General features: G+C 40.7%; 3 protein-coding genes across 4 annotated transcripts; all 3 read right to left on the reverse strand.

The window, feature by feature from the left end:
- Positions 1–163: 163 nt before the first annotated feature.
- Positions 164–4,251, reverse strand: LOC116203526 (protein GAMETE EXPRESSED 3). Its single transcript, XM_031535280.1, has 10 exons — positions 3,817–4,251; positions 3,476–3,669; positions 3,057–3,389; positions 2,623–2,869; positions 2,057–2,341; positions 1,841–1,927; positions 1,708–1,740; positions 1,552–1,611; positions 1,325–1,467; positions 164–1,230 (listed from the first exon to the last, which is right to left on the reverse strand). The coding sequence occupies exons 1-10, from the start codon at positions 3,911–3,913 to the stop codon at positions 670–672; spliced, it is 2,040 nt and encodes a 679-aa protein (XP_031391140.1). The 5' UTR covers positions 3,914–4,251; the 3' UTR covers positions 164–669.
- Positions 4,252–4,402: 151 nt separating this feature from the next.
- LOC116203529 (isoprenylcysteine alpha-carbonyl methylesterase ICME-like) lies at positions 4,403–8,538 on the reverse strand. Of its 2 annotated transcripts, none has more exons than XM_031535285.1 (11): positions 8,009–8,538; positions 7,357–7,433; positions 6,904–6,973; positions 6,721–6,801; positions 6,538–6,612; positions 6,073–6,174; positions 5,839–5,976; positions 5,458–5,523; positions 5,184–5,327; positions 4,840–4,930; positions 4,403–4,699 (listed from the first exon to the last, which is right to left on the reverse strand). In XM_031535285.1, the coding sequence occupies exons 1-11, from the start codon at positions 8,209–8,211 to the stop codon at positions 4,538–4,540; spliced, it is 1,209 nt and encodes a 402-aa protein (XP_031391145.1). In that variant the 5' UTR covers positions 8,212–8,538; the 3' UTR covers positions 4,403–4,537. The 2 variants fall into 2 exon arrangements, with proteins under 2 accessions (XP_031391145.1, XP_031391146.1); XM_031535286.1 differs by having other exon boundaries at positions 7,357–7,428; positions 8,009–8,152.
- A 4,230-nt stretch (positions 8,539–12,768) lies between these two features.
- LOC116204746 (transmembrane protein 33 homolog) lies at positions 12,769–15,986 on the reverse strand. Its single transcript, XM_031537006.1, has 9 exons — positions 15,704–15,986; positions 15,119–15,239; positions 14,814–14,905; positions 14,463–14,588; positions 14,256–14,376; positions 14,073–14,157; positions 13,665–13,778; positions 13,465–13,504; positions 12,769–13,288 (listed from the first exon to the last, which is right to left on the reverse strand). The coding sequence occupies exons 1-9, from the start codon at positions 15,878–15,880 to the stop codon at positions 13,136–13,138; spliced, it is 1,029 nt and encodes a 342-aa protein (XP_031392866.1). The 5' UTR covers positions 15,881–15,986; the 3' UTR covers positions 12,769–13,135.
- Between the last annotated feature and the right edge of the window lie 10 nt (positions 15,987–15,996).

A 15,996-nucleotide genomic window follows, 5' to 3' on the forward strand; every position in this document is an offset into this window, starting at 1 on the left:
AAGGAAGACCATAAATCCACCGTCAACCCAAACAAAGTTGCAATTTTTATAAAGCACCGACTAGTTAGAAACCGAACCCCTTGTCCCGAAAATCGATAAATACTGGTTATGTCCGTTCGATTGCCGGGTTCTCGATATGCTGGCATCAGTATGATACTTCTTTTGGTTCGTAAAGTTAATCTATAATCATGCCTGAAAGAACTTGGTTATCAAATGATACTTTTCGGGATGACCCTTAATCTTATCATATGTAGGTCTATGTTCGTATATGCTAATCTAGCTGAGTCATCAAAGCATAATTCGAATATTGACAATGTGTATGTTTATGCGAACAAGTTATCGACTATCTGAAAATAATAATGAATAAAGGATCATCCCCCTAGAGGAAATATATGGCGATTTTGGTTGCGGTTTGCTGCGTCGTGGATAAAGCACTAGCAATGAAGGATTGTTTATGTCACCACAATAAGTCGTTACATGTCAGTAACTAACTAACTTGCACGACCTATCATCAGTTTGCTCCGAGTAGATTGAAGCAAGAATCGCAAGAGAGCCACTGTGCAGACCAATCAAAACCAGCTCTGAATTCCAAAGTTTTGAGGACTCCGATGAAATGTTTTCTAGCCGGATCGGTGCCAGGGACGGCTTTAACCGGGTTGATGCTGCAGGCTAGTTAGTCGAAGACAGGGTCCTCCTCTTCAACCAAAAATTCTTCCTCTCGTTGTTCCTCGGATCAGCCACCTCTTCCCTCCTCGGTTCTAAGCCTGCATTCAGTGTTAGAAGGTTTACAGTGAGGCCCGTCGATCTAGTAGTCTCGGGTTCCAAAGTACCCGAGCTCGAACTCTCGTCTTCTTCTTCCTCAAAAGGTGCCTTTCCCTTGTCTCGGAAACACGCCCCCCTCTCACTCCCACCGCTGCTGCTGCTTTCCGCAGAAGATGTCTCGCTCAGCGTATGAAATATTGTTGTTACGCTCTCTTTCCTTGCATCTCGGAACGAATAGCTCTTCATTTTGCTTCCTTGCAAGGGGAGCAAACGTTCCGATCCCGATACGGGCTTGGGGTCCCTACCCAAGCTATAGGTTGTTGAGAGCTTTCTCTGTACGGCCTCCCTTTCTTGTACAAGGTCTCCTATTTCTTGAAGCACCTTGTCGCTCACTGCTTCTTCGCCTGCTTTCTGCTTGAGCTCGGTAATCGTCCGATCAAAAGCTTTCTTCGTGAGCTGGAGAGACCTCTGAATGAAAAAAGAAAACAATTAGATAGCAGACGAGGATGCTGTACTTCTACGCCATAGTCACTGCAGTGTGTTTAGAGGGCTCGAAGCTCACTCGTTTCTCTAGGAAACTCCCGAGACCTTCGCCCTGGAGCTTCTTCTTCCTCCAGAATATATGGCAGAATCTCACTAGTCCAGCTAGAACGATCAGGATCAAAGTTTCGAATACGAGGAATAGGATTATCATCCTCTCATCACCTAAAAGGAGAAGGAATTGTTTAATGAAATTGATCAAATGAAGATAAGGTTTTTTATGCTGCCGGTTTAGTCGTTCCATAGCACCTGTGTAAACACTGAGACGCTTCGATGTTGCCTGTGAGCAGCTGGAAACAAGCTTCTGCCCTGCAGGAACAGATAATAAGACATGGAGATTTTCATTATCGAGGAGCCAATTCAGCGGAATCAGTGAAATCCGAGTCATAGAGGGAACAACTATACGTTTACTACGGCATTGAAGAGGATTCCCAGTTTCTGCATCATTACCGGACAAAGAAGATGAGCAAGAGCAATTAGCATCACTTCTTATGATTACGTGTTAATTAAATTTACAAAAACAGATTGAGGATCTTACTTGAGGCGGCAAAGAAAGCAAGAAGGATCCTCTCATCGAGAAGAAACCGATGTAGGTCACTTTCAGTAAGTGAGGATGGAACATGATCTGAGTTACAACAAAATCAATAAGAAACAAAGTGTTCCGCATCGTTTATGAAGTAGACTTCGGTAAGTGAAGCCTAGAGTTAGATGATCAAGGAAACAGATAAATAAAAGGGAGAAAAATGTTTGCTACCAGAATATGTTTCTGACCAGTAAATGGACCCCGTTGCCGGAACCAATAACGTGAAGACTGCACTTTTCGGTCTCAGTGCTGAGATATATGTGTACTCTCCCATTGTGCGGCTGATCTTCTTCTCCATCTCGGTCTGAGAGATGTAGACTGCATAGCCTGAGCAATCAGGAATTGGGCTAACTAGGAGGACTGATTTGGGCGGGGACAATTTTGGGAACTTCTTGACTGTCCCAGTTGGTGATATCGAATAGAGGCACCCGTCCAATGAACCGATCGATACATAGCCTGTTAATGAACAAATAAATGAAGTATTAATCGATCAGTATGAGAAGATGCTGACTCTAGAGAAGTATGTCAAGTTTCCACATGTACCCTGAGGAATTGCATTGAACTGTATAAGAATGGGCAAAGCAAGAAAGAAATTATAACTGCAAGATCGGATGCATTCGAAAATTTCCGATTGTTTTAAAGTCTTTTAGACCAATTTGCTAGTCATTTATTTGTCGATTCAAACTCTAAAATTGAAACTCTGGTATCCTTTGAATATCTAACTGCGGGCAATTTACCATTAGAATCAGCAACTGGTGCATACTCGGAAGTACTCAATGGCCCTACACTTTGCTGCCAGAGAATGTTTCCTGTAGAAACATCGAGTGCCAGCACAAGAGCCCTCACTGGTATGGTGACAAAGAGATGGCCGTTGTTTCCTGCTGTGATGGTGAAGACTTTGTCGAGCGAGCTGAAGTCACGAATCCACAGAAATTGAGGATTCCGAGCCGAGAGACAATACAATTCCCCTTCTGTATTTGCTATCTGCATTACTTAAGGAAAACAAGGGGACTGCATGAGTGTACTTGTCAATTTGATATCTGCATCTACTTAATCCTGTTGTTGGGCTTTATCGCGATTCCAATCACCGTGCTTTCATCTCACAAGATTAAACTTTCAGATTAGTCGGTGTTTTAAAAAGTGGAAAAGGAAGAGATGATGGAGCTTTTACATATATGCTAGCCTCGCATTGATCAATGACTGGGGCAGAACTATAGTAACATTCTGCTGGGCTTTTTCTACAGCCTTGGCGATAACCAAATCGATTAAGCACAGGCCCGACACTCCAGAGAAGTTGTCCCTGCATCGTATAAGCAAAAAGTCCCCGCCTTTTAATGTTCATGTACAAAGACGAACTCAAAGTGCTCACGGAGATCCCAACAATTTCGCCTGGTGTGCCTTGACCCGGGTCCGGACCAAAGAACACCTCTGCAGCACCAGAGCCCGGAGTTCCAAGAGTCGGAAAAGTAATTTTCAACACTCGATCTTCAGCTACCAGGTATATCTGCCCATAGTAGTCCCCTGCCGTATTATAAATTCCGAATGGAGAAAAAATTAAAACCGGGATTACCATGAGATGACTATATGTACCTTTCCCCTGCCCCCATGAACTGGGGCAATATTGCCATTGCAGGTGTAGTTCAAGTGCACCGTCCAAGCAATGGTGCCATTACCCTCAAACGCGAAGAAGTCCCTCCCAGAACATGCATAGACGCGGCCATCATCCCCGATCAAGGCCTTCGAGAGCCTATGATCAGTCTCGATGACATCGTGACCTTGGTCAGCTGTTACATGATATCATAGCTAAATTAGACAACATGATCGAAAATCTTGTACGTCAACTGTCACATTAACGGAAATTGGTGACCGTGAGCCCAAATTGGAATCTCGGAGCACTAGAACTCACTCCGAGGAGCAGAAACTAAAATAACCTGAAAGTAATGCTCGGTGATCGCCGGGTAAACTTGTCAGCTCGGAGGAAATGAACGCAGTGAAGAGGAAGAAGAGGAGAGACAGCAGCACCGACATGATTCATTGCGGAGGTTTGCAGGAAGAATCCTTAGAGAGAAACACAGACAGAGGTGGTTATTTTTTGAATGTGACGGTTATTTTTGGGTGAATGAATGTGACGGTTATTAACGGTTTTGAATTTGGCGGGAATTCATTGAACGTGTCCGTTTATTTTATTTTACCCCATGTAAAGTATTGAATCAACCACAACTATTGATTATTTTGTCTCCAAACCAATTAATCGGACGGTGGCGAAATTTCCCATTTCAGAATTTACAATCAACAGAACAACAAAGAATGTCTTATATAGTTTTCGAACTTCCGCTATCATGCTAATGTGCCGCATCCATGAAAGTCTTGATTGGATAAACAGGTAGAAAGGTTAGCCGCATACTGGATTTAAACATGTTCGTTTGCATTTTCAATTCACCTGAGGTACAACGTGAGAGCATGGGATTGACTGACCCGAAAAGGGACCGAAAAGGAGTGGAAAGAGAAATCAGGATATCACTTGGAAAGAATGACAATATCTCGGCATAGGAGCATGCGTTTCAATTCAATAATTGATGATAAGTGCACACATTATGTATACGATGATAGTTCGATTGTGAAGATATATGATATACATGAATGTGACCTAAACTAGAAGGGGCTGATCTTGTGAGCCAACAAAAGCAAGATCTCCGGAACAAGCCGTCTCCTTGGGGGTGCCACTGCATCTCTGGCAAGAGCTTCAGGGTCGTCTGCATGTATCTTAGCAACAATGTGGTCGAATAAATCATCTTTCCCACCTCGAAGAGGATCCTGAGAGGTAATCATTATCAAGCAATTAATAAAGAAAGGTATAATAAGCCAGTTTCGCTATAGAGAGTGCGAAGGGGAGAACAATTTTACAGAAAGCAGATAATGTGAGCTCGTTATAAGACATCTGTATCATCACATGCCTGGAGAAACAGATCGGTGTGTGTTTTCCCTTCATACAGAATTAGTTCAGCCTGGGCACCGACTTTCTGGAGGGTCTCTACAAAAGTTTTGCTGCAAAGGAAAAGTATAAAAACTTCAAAAACCAATGCAACTGTTTGTATCGTGCATTGTTACTCATCAAGTTATTACAGGCTAGTGCCGTATCCTGTTCGATGCTTTCACTTATCAGAGTTTCCTATACCCAAAGGCAAAAACATAATCCAGTACACTGACCAGTACAGCTTCTTAAACAAAAATGATGGATGCACGTTCAATATTTCATAGAATGGATTAAATGTAGTTGAACTAAAACTCTAACACTAACCTGGAATCTGCTGGTATTGAATAGTCAGTGGTTCCATGGAAAAGGGAGATTGGAGGCAATAGGGAAGCTGAGTTTCTGTTGGCAATTTCTCGTACACGAACTTCAGGAGAAAATTGTTCAAACGATTTCTCCCCCTCCATTATGCTGAAAATGAGTCGCCAATGAGGAAAGAGAAAAGAAGAAGATAATAGATGACACCATGATCGCAGAAGTGGAGCAAATGACTCAATGTAACAACAGACATGTCAAGGAGCGGAACTAGCTCTGGAGGTACCTCAAGAAAATGGAACGGTAGAGGCCTCGATTATGAAAGTGATCAACTAAATTGAATAAATTGTACCTACAGTAAGCGATTCCATAGAATATTAGATCATATTAGCGAACCCAATATATCCAAGCTCCCAACAGAAAAACAGTGTTCCTTCTAGAAACAATTCAATAACAATTATACAAAAAATTATCCAGTTTTTCCCTAATATCCTACTTTTTTAATCAGATACATTTTATAGACGAAAAACCCACTGGATGTGAAATATTTCTAACAAGTTAATTCATAGATCAACCCAGTTTGAGTTAAAGAAATCAGATGTAAACCAAATACTGGAATCATCAAGGGAGAAATGTGTTTCATAAGGGAGCAACAAAGAAGGCATACCCTCCAGACAAACCAAAATATGCTTTTATCTGGGACACACTCCAGGAAATGCTGTCCCCTAGAGATTCTTTAATTGCTTGCTCTATGAGAGCACAAGCAGCAATATGAGCACCCGCCGATTGACCCATTAGGTAAATCCTGATCAAATATCCACAAAAGAAAATAAGTTTCTTCCTTACGCCCCCCACCCCTAATAATCTGAAAGGACCATGAAGAACTACTTTCAATTTTAACCTGTTGGGGTCACCTCCATATTCGGCAATGTTGTTACAAACGAAAGAGATTCCCTGAGATGCATCATTGACCATCTCACTGATGGTCCCCTGGGGAAAATTTCTGCAAGCACATGTTTACAATTACACCCATGAAAAGCATAATTCTCGTAAAATATGTAGCTAAAACAAGAGATCAGATAAACCAAAACTAGACCGATCCCATTGCAATTGTTTCATATAAAATAATCTCCCAGATGTTTCATATAAGAAAATTTTGATACATGCTCAGGAATACCTGATAACTAACAAGCTTTTGTAGCACCCTTACATTAACTCATAAGACTATAAACAAATATCAACTGCATATGAATGGATTCACAGTCGCATTTTTACATTTTACCTAATGTAAATCAAAGTTTAATAAGTAAACAAAGCGTTTGTCATGTCCAAATCAAAATGGTATGAAATATGAAACCGTGGTTACCTGTAATCAATACATGCCACAATAATATCTCTTTCGGCCAACTGTTTGCCCAGAAGAGCACCCCATGCCTTATACCTATAACAACAAATAACTTGATGAAAACTGAGAGGATAAATAGCGGTAGCGAACAGAATTTGTCAGTATAGCCATATGAGTTGCCTACAATGAGAAGACCTAACTTACCCAATGATCCAAGCTCCACCAGTGACAAATGCCACAACTGGCTTCGACCCTTCACTATTCTTTGGTAAATGCAGATCCAATCTGTATAATCAAAATCAATTTAACCAAAACAAGGAACGATCTTAGCAATTTATAAACAGACTGAATTAATGATCAAATGTAGAAAGCTAAACGCATGTGTACCTATTTCTTGGTTGATCTCCATATACAATACTGCGTTGGACTTGACTTGAGAAGAAATAATAATATGCAACTGTGCAATATCAGAGTAAAAGCAGTTATGTTTTATTTGTCAAATCATAAGAGACTACATGTGCATCTTTGATCACGAAAAGAATTTATTTGCTATTAAGGATCTATCAGGATTTGGAACAATTATAGAATTAAACCTTCATGATCATCAAGTATTGTCTGAGCATCAACAACAGACGACTCCAGAAAAGCAATGATAGATGCAGGAGAAAAGGTAAATGCGTCGCCACTGCACTGCCTTATGATTTTAAAGCAGGAACAAACTTGGACACTTTCTGCTGTTTAAGAAGCTAAGGTTTATAACCCCTTTGGTAAAAGGGACTCCTAATCAAGAGACATTATATGAATCACCAACCCGAGCCAAAAGAGGTTGAAAGTACACACCTTGAATAAAACCAGGCATAAGGAGCATAGCATAGCAACCGAGAGCGAGTAATTTCATAATCCACCGGTAGCCTACCCTGGACAAGATAGATGGTTACCAGCAGTTCAATTTGGGGCATAAACCTTAACAATTACTAATGGATACATCTGTAGAAGAAACAAAGCAGAAAGGAAAATGATGCCGCCTCTTCATCTATCTCTCTTCAAAATAAGCTATAACGAGGGTACATATGGATTCTGTAAAGGACCTGAATTGCTCCAAATTCACCCCTATTTTAGGAAAAGCAGGCATCATCCAGCTTGTCCTAGCTTCTCCAAATTACAGTGGCCGAAACATCAGGAGGGCCAAAACCTCGTGAGTGTAATCAGCTAATATACGTGTGCTTCGTAATTACTTCTACTGTGTACTGACACTGTTAAGATAATTGTTCGGGGACCCATATCAACTCTGGCTGTCTACAAGTAACTTCATAAGCTTAGACTAACATCCAACAACCCTGTGAACTGCAACAATATGGAGCAGAGCTAAATGCCCGATTTAAGTACTTTCCCAATAAAATCCCAAGCTTTAACAACAACTCGACCGAGCTTAAAATCAGCTAGCTTTGTCGATCGAGCAACGATGATTCAATCATCATTCCAGAAAGGGTACCCGAGGCAACGGAGGAGCTTGAAGCTGAGCCAAGTCACCAAGTAAGTCTCCGCCGCTGCGTGCCCTATGTCTCGGCCAATGGACTGCTGCCGCCCCAACCGGCAACCCTTCTCGGGCTTACCCGCGGCCGCCCGCCGCCGGCGCTGGTGCCTCATGACGTCGTCGCAGCAGTCTCCTCCGAAAGACGCCGGCGAGGAGTCCATCGCCTCCGTAGGGAGGGCGAGCGGGGGGGAATTATAGCAAATGCGGGTAGGGAAGATGGCGGATCTGGGGGTTGGGTTGCCGGCAGAAGGATTTGCTGTCCTGTTGCTGTTGCTTTGCTGCTATGTTTCTTGGAGCTAATTAGCGCTCGCACAGGGGGTGGGTGTTCTTCTCCTTCTCGGGTTCAATGAGGATTCTTCTCCTCTCTGTCCTTCCTTCCTTCCTTCCTCAGTGTGTGTGCATGTCTGTCTGTCTGTGTCTGGAACTTTGCTCTGCTGAACCAACGGTTTGAATGAGCGAGAAGACGATGGGCTGTTCCACATAAATAATCACCTTATTTCTCAATTAATCGATTTATTTATACGTTTATTATGGAATACGTGTTCAAATTTTCTTTTTTCTTTTAATGTAATTTGATCCTGAGAAGAAAAAGAGACGTAGGGGTGTAAATGAGCCGAGCAGTGCCTGAATATACTAGGCTCATTTATTTATTTGTGAGCTCGGGTCGAAGCTAGAGCTTGCGCAAGCCTAACTCTTTGATTCGTGCTCGGCTCGTTGTATTTAGCGAAGGCCGAGCCGACTCGTTATTCCAGCAAAGCTCGACTTGTATAAGGCTCGTGAGCACGAGCTTGCATGGGTTTTGATTGGGCATGAGCTTAAATTGAATTACTGTAATAACCCATAATATATATATATATATTTAAATAAATGAAAAGCTCATTTGGGATCGCAAGCTTCACGAGCAGAATACCATTGAGCTCGGCTCGGCTCATTTAACTGGCAAGCTCAAGCTTTATAAGAACGAGCCGAATTCGAGCTTTTATCGAGCCAAACTCGAACCGTTTACGAATATCTTGGCTCGTTAACACACACCCTCACCATGTAATATAGAGATTTTAGATTTGATTGTTATAGTGAGACTTATAGAGGAGCACCATTTTGTTTACATATATATCTTCTAGATTCTTCCGCAACCTTTCATTAGATTATCTATACCTCTTTATTAGATTTTTTATGTTATTGTATTAGACTGGTATAACCGAAATTGAATTTTCAAGCATTTTCCATCGTATAACGTGTCCCAAATTCAGATTTTTTTTTCCCCGTGTCCAATTTGACGGTGTATTTCCCATGGGAGATGTAAACAGGACGCAACTTTACTACTAGCTTCCATAGTAGTCGGTATCAACTGAAAAGAACGCCTTGAAATCCCTTAATCGAATCGAGAAGCCTGTGCAATGTGAAAAGAACAAAGCACGGTAACAAAGTTTACGATACAAGCTGTCATTTGCATGAGATATCATGATTTGCGAACGATTAAGGCAAATAACGACTGACCACTCATTAATATTGCCACCGGCAAGATTCCGATAATGGTGTGGGATGCTAAAAGAATTATCAGATTATTTTTAAGTGTTATCTATCGTGTATAAAACTTTCGATTACAGTTCAACACATCACCACAATGAAGCTGGCTCGTAGAACTTCACATCTCGACCATATGAAAATTTGGGATTGATAATCAGATATAACCAGATGGCAGTTAGCAATCAACTCATAATTCATGGGCACACGTGGTCTCGGCTTTGCCTTCGTAAACCAGCTGCAATATTGCATTGGAGGGTCCACCAAGACCCAATGGGGTTGATAGCTCCAAGTGCTTCGTTTGCATTCACTCGTCTGCGCGATTTATTCCGATGCCATTTGCAGCCAAAGGCTATAGTTTTTCGAATCTGATCGCCATGCCATTTCTGGAATCCTCGGATAAATCTTTTTCGCTGAAATGAGAAGCTAATAATTAACGTGAGTTAATTTAAGTAATTTGACGTTTAAATTTCTAATTTGAATTTTATAAATGAAGAAAATTCATAATTAAAGAGTTTTACTCACTTATGAATCGATTCAGTTCAAACTCATTTAATCTACATCCGCTGGACTTCTGAATAGCATATGTCTACCCGGAGGGGAGGGGAAAAAAAAGGAAGGAGAAAAACTAACAGAGACAGACCCACAAGAAGGAAGTCCATGGATGGAAGAATCTTGAGGGCACGCGACTGAAGGCAAAGGGATATTTTTTTCCATGTCAACCCTAATAGTATTCGAAAGAGCAATTGGATCCCGACTAATCAATTCGAATCGGACCAACTTATTAAGAATTAAAACTCTTCCAACGTAAATTTTCTATTTCCATAAAAATTCGAACCCGAAACCTTACTTAAACGGCACAAATCAATCCATGTTGGTTCAAGACAAAGGCTTGTGATCACTCATGTTCAACTCCAACACAATTGAAGAATCCAACTTAGACAGGTATGACTCGAATTAATGGAAAGAATGAATACCGATAAAATTATTCGTGAAAAACGAGTCTGGAAAGATCAGGACTGGATCCGATGTGACTTATCCTGAATCGTGATAAATGTGCATATGCTTGAGCTGAAAACTAGCCGATTGGCGATATACTCGTCCGATGGAAATCGATCACTACAGAGGAGGAGCCGATCGGGTCCAGGCTTAATTTCGAGAATTCTGTGTAGTATGATTCATCGGGCAATGGCGTGCAGGCTTGATGAATTGAATCCAGTCAATATACACATATACAGGCGACAACTAAGAATGTTTGGCTGACTCGGACATACATACGGAAATGGAGCACAGCTAATTTGGCTTAACATAGGACGGAATACACAATGTCAGAACCGTGGAAGCAAAGTCTTTTCGACTTCGTTATCGTTATCCTCTGTTTGCTGGCAAATCGATCATCTCTTAACGTTAACTTTCCCACAAATGACATGAAAAAAACTTGTAAAATTCCGATTAATGCATCAGAGTGACCGTGTCGAATCACCAACCACGCTGATTCGTGAAGCACGGGACCAGTTTCTACCAACAAATAATGGATAACAATGCTTGAAGAAGAATTACGAGATCAGAGAGATATCGGATCGAGATGATAATTCAGTTCCTCGTATCAAATCTAATGTCTTACGCCTCACGCACAATATTCTTTGCCCACAATATTAAGTTGATATGTACATATAATAATGTTTATTAATTATATCTGGCCCTGGCTGTGACAGGCGAACCCATCGTTTTCAAATGATATTTGGGTTTCTTGGTTAAGGTTGGTTCACCAGCACATGCCATTGCATTATGAACAGAACAGACACATGGAGATGATTCCTCGAAGGAATTAGGCGACATAGCCGCGGGAGATCATGTTCACGCATGGGAACACAAAAAGCAATTTATCCCCATGCAAATTAGGAAAATATAATATTAATCTACGGGATTTGAGCTAATAAATAGGAAAATGATTGGTTTTGTTGATTATGTATTCAGTTTTTATCATCTCCAATTCCCAATATACTGATCGATCGACAAGAGAACCAAATTCATATGAATCACTGGGATCACTTCCCAACACAGAAGGTTCGATTTGCTAAGACATATAGTTTAGATACATGAATTATATATATAGCCTGCACATGTTCCGCGCATATGCGCGTCCTAGAGCCATTGAAATAACGAAACCGATTACCATTATTAGGAGCACAAGATATACAATATAACATAATTAGTATAATTGATATGAAAACACTGCCTAATATGCAGTTTAACATATAAAATTTATATGTTTATTAAGTAACTAATTGAACATTATATATAAATTTTAAATTATTGCATCACTTGTACATAATAATATAAAAGTAAATCAATAGTATCAAAAAAAATTTGTATGTATTCCACAATGTTCCCCCATCATATAACTACTATATATCCACATTAAAAAATTACTTGAAATGAATAAGAACCCCAATAATCACTATACATTTATCAAAATATAACAAACTCAAAAAAAAAAAATTCAATAGAAAACGGAAAAGCCCATTAACTTCAACTAACAAAATCATGATAACAAATCCCGACTTTATCATTTTAAAATTATGCAGAATCTTGCTATTATCATTTTAAAATTATGCAGAATCTTGCTACTACCACATCCTCTTTGTCTTGGGTAGAAAAGCTAAAGCAATTTAACAGTAATAGATACTCAATTATGAGCCATCAGCAGTATGAGAGATACACATCCATTATATATAAAATTTTCAGACATTCTTGAGTCGGAGATTTCTGAACTTCCCAGAGTTATAAACTTTTGGATTTTCATGCAAGTTAAGACGTTTTAAAATTCCGTCAGGTAATAACCTTTTAACTTTCTTACGTTAAGAGACTTTTGTATGTTATGATGCTTCACTCCAACTTTTATACATACTGGATTATAGTCGAGTTGCGTTGGCAGGACTGTATTGCATACCTTCCATGGGACCAAATGTGGCTCAAGATTTAGGGCAAAGATTATGTTGGTACTGAGCCTACCCATATCAGAGTTGGTTCGAGGACTGCACAGACCGAAACCCGGAGTCATAGTCGAACGGGTTCCATTGTTATATATGTAACAGCCTTCAGATCAATGTTAAAACTCTAATGGTAAAATAGATCACATACTTCCATTGTTCAGGTTGGCAACAACATATGATCGTTCGGATCGCCCCATAGTCAAGTGAATGTGTACTAGCATATATCAAGCATATGTCTCAAAATCAACAAAAACAAATGACCGTTCGGATCTGCAATTTCTTCCTCACATCACGGTTTGGTCATGTAGCTTTACTGTAAAGTGAGATCAGTTCAGAGAACGCACTGTCCTTACCCAGTGCAATATGAATACAAACCATTAGATGCCATGGATCCTAAGAAAAATGGAAGCTGAAAACAGTTTACGAAGCTTCGCGTAATTATTAGCACCGAGGCGATGACAGATTATGACATGCGTTGTCGTGTTTAGATACCAGGAAGAGCTACATCCCTCAAAGAGTAACTCAAACCAACCCGTAGTCATGTGAGGCATTTTCGCCGGTGAAATCATCTGAACCACCATCTCTGAGCCACTGAGAGAGGAGTGTTGAGGAATGGTGCGTAACGGTGGATCAGAGGATAGACAGTTCGCCCAATCGTGGCCCACACACTTTGGTGGTAACCTCCAGTGGCAGGGGCATGGTACATGAGCTTCAATTGCTGCAAAGAAAGCATTGAAATGTCAGAGAACTATATCAGCTCAAAGACACTGAACCACGTAAATTTGCATTGCTCTGAAGTTTAGAAAAAAGTTTCCTTCCAATATAGACTTTCACTAGAAAATCGAAAAAAAGGAATTAAAAATGTTTTCGTAAGCAAAAGGAGATGATACAAACCTGCCAGTACATGAAAATGACCATTATGTTCCGCTGCCACCTGCAGTTCATATTTGCACATCAGATTGTTAATTCAGTCTCACCCTCAGGCGCGGGGAAACGGGGGGGAAAACCAAGGAAACCCGGAATTGTGGAAGAAGCAGTAAACAGAAAGGACGCTTTAAGATACTGACAAGAACAACAATATTTAAGATACTTACGAGAACAACGATATGAGTATGAGGAAGCCAAGTCCGATCTCAGCATGAGAGGAGAGTATGCTAAGTGTCGTAATGTTTGACTCCACCCATACACATGGTTCCTCCAAGTACTTCCTATTTTTGAACCAAAAAAAAAAAGAATGGATGTCAGATTTCAAAAGAATGCAAAAAAAAAAAAAAGGGGGCCACTTATGAGCTTCTCATTCACATATGTCATCTCCCAGTAACATGTCACACTTTTATATGATAGAAGCATATATAGTCTCTGAAACAATGAATTTGTTAGTGGATGAAAAATCTCCTAAACAAGGTACCAAATCTCCCACAAGCTAAGGGGGTATAAAAAAGTCAGAAAATACTACAATTTGTCAGTAAAGATGTTTTAATGCAGTTATTCATGGTTCCTACCTATAAAGCAAGGAACGAGTGAAATTACGCCTAAGAAACTTCGCCACGTGCTCGACCGTTCGGCACAAAACAGGAATTAAGGCAACTGCAATTGATAAAAAATATGATCAGATACCTTCTACCCCCTAACCGTAATGGGAAGAAAAAGAGGAAAAATAAACTAGATGTTGATCCAACACTGACATCTAAGGTTGACAGGTGCCGTGAGAAATGTGAGGCCATAGATAAAGCTGATGAAATCCTTGGCCACAACCACAGACTGAAAGTAGACTTGCAAGGCCTGCATATTCCATGCTCTGGGTTTCTGCAATCAGTTACAGTAGTTAATAGATGACTATCAACATTGAGCCTCGGGCTTCCTCAAATATGATCAGCAACTGCAGTAATTACCCCATATAACGAATACACAGAAATCAGGGAGGAGACAACAGTGCCCATGAAGGAAAGACGATATGCTCTGTTAGACAGGCTTTTGGGGACTAGAGGAAATATTGCAAGCACAGCCACAACAAGTACCTGGAGAAAAGGATCAAAAGCCGAAAACAATTCAAAAACAGAGGCTCAAATATCAGTATTGACTAAAGCTTGCGATAAGTAAAAGCATGATGAACAAATGAAGATTGAAACATAACTACAGCTCTGGTTTACAATGAGCTGAGACCGAAAGAAACAGATACAGGAATTCTAGGCTGTTGTATCATAAATCATAATGCTGATATACATAAAATGTCCGAAATGTACCCAAGCATTGATAGAAAACTGTATGGTCTGTCGATCCATGGCCAGAGAAGACGGACTAGTAGCTGATGAACCTGAGCTTCGGGCAGTTGATCCTACATCATATGATCGGCTTAAGTACGATAGAAGAAGTGGATTTGTTAATAAATCAGGAAAAAAAATTTAATTATTTCATTGCCGAAACTGATACATGCGCATTTTTAGCCCCACGGGACTCGAAGAAAACTTATCCTCATAATGGCTTCAACTTTCTGATCCTTTGCAACTTATGATAAAATGTTGTAATTATAACAAACCAGATAACTTACCCGAACTGCGTGATCGAGCTGGTTCACTAGTTGTCGTAGACGAAGAAGAGGATGGAGCAGATTGTCTACCTGCTTGAGAAGAACTGCCCGAAGACATTGCCTCCACAACAAGATCAGGATCCTGCAAGCATCATTTGAATTCAAACTATAAACACCGAGACAGAGATACCATCCAAAAGTACGTAACAATTCAAAAAGAATGCTCAAAAGTGGCTCACGGACCAGTAAAGTCGACAAATTGTTTACTCTTTAGCAATTTATTTCTCAATTTCCATGAAAGTAAACCTCAACATTGAAAAATTAACAAAGACTTTAGCTTCTCAACATGTTGATAAACAACATAGTGGTTTGAGGACAAGTCAATTCAACACATTTTGGAATTTCCAGTACTTAATTTCTCGAATTCAACCAGCCGTCAGTCCCAAAATTGAATCCTAGCACGCGAAGCAAGCGAACGCGAGACCAGATTACATGATTATCGAGCCAAATCCACCGGAAAAGCACGATTCTGAGGAACCTAAGCTGCTGCATGCTAACCATGAAAGGAAATGCAGAGAAATGAATTAGCGAAAGAGCGAGAAGTACGATGTAGCGCTGGTAGAATTTGCGCTTGTAATGGTCGACGACTTCGGAACGGGAGGCCAAGTGAGGTGGGATGAGGACGTTGGACCAGTAATCGGCCCATCGGGGGTCGTTGTCGTAGTCGTACGCCGCCGCCGCTATCCTCTTCAGCCTCTGCGGGTCTTCTCTCTCCTCCCCCATCTCTCTCTCTCTCTTCGCTCCTTCCGGATTTCAGCTGAGCAGAAGCAGACACAGCACGATCGTGAACCGAACTGGATTATAAGCCGAAACTGCGCCGAATAAGTATTTCCGACCAT

The sequence above is a fragment of the Punica granatum genome, chromosome 4 (assembly GCF_007655135.1).
Source record: "Punica granatum isolate Tunisia-2019 chromosome 4, ASM765513v2, whole genome shotgun sequence".
Classification (NCBI taxonomy): domain Eukaryota; kingdom Viridiplantae; phylum Streptophyta; class Magnoliopsida; order Myrtales; family Lythraceae; genus Punica; species Punica granatum.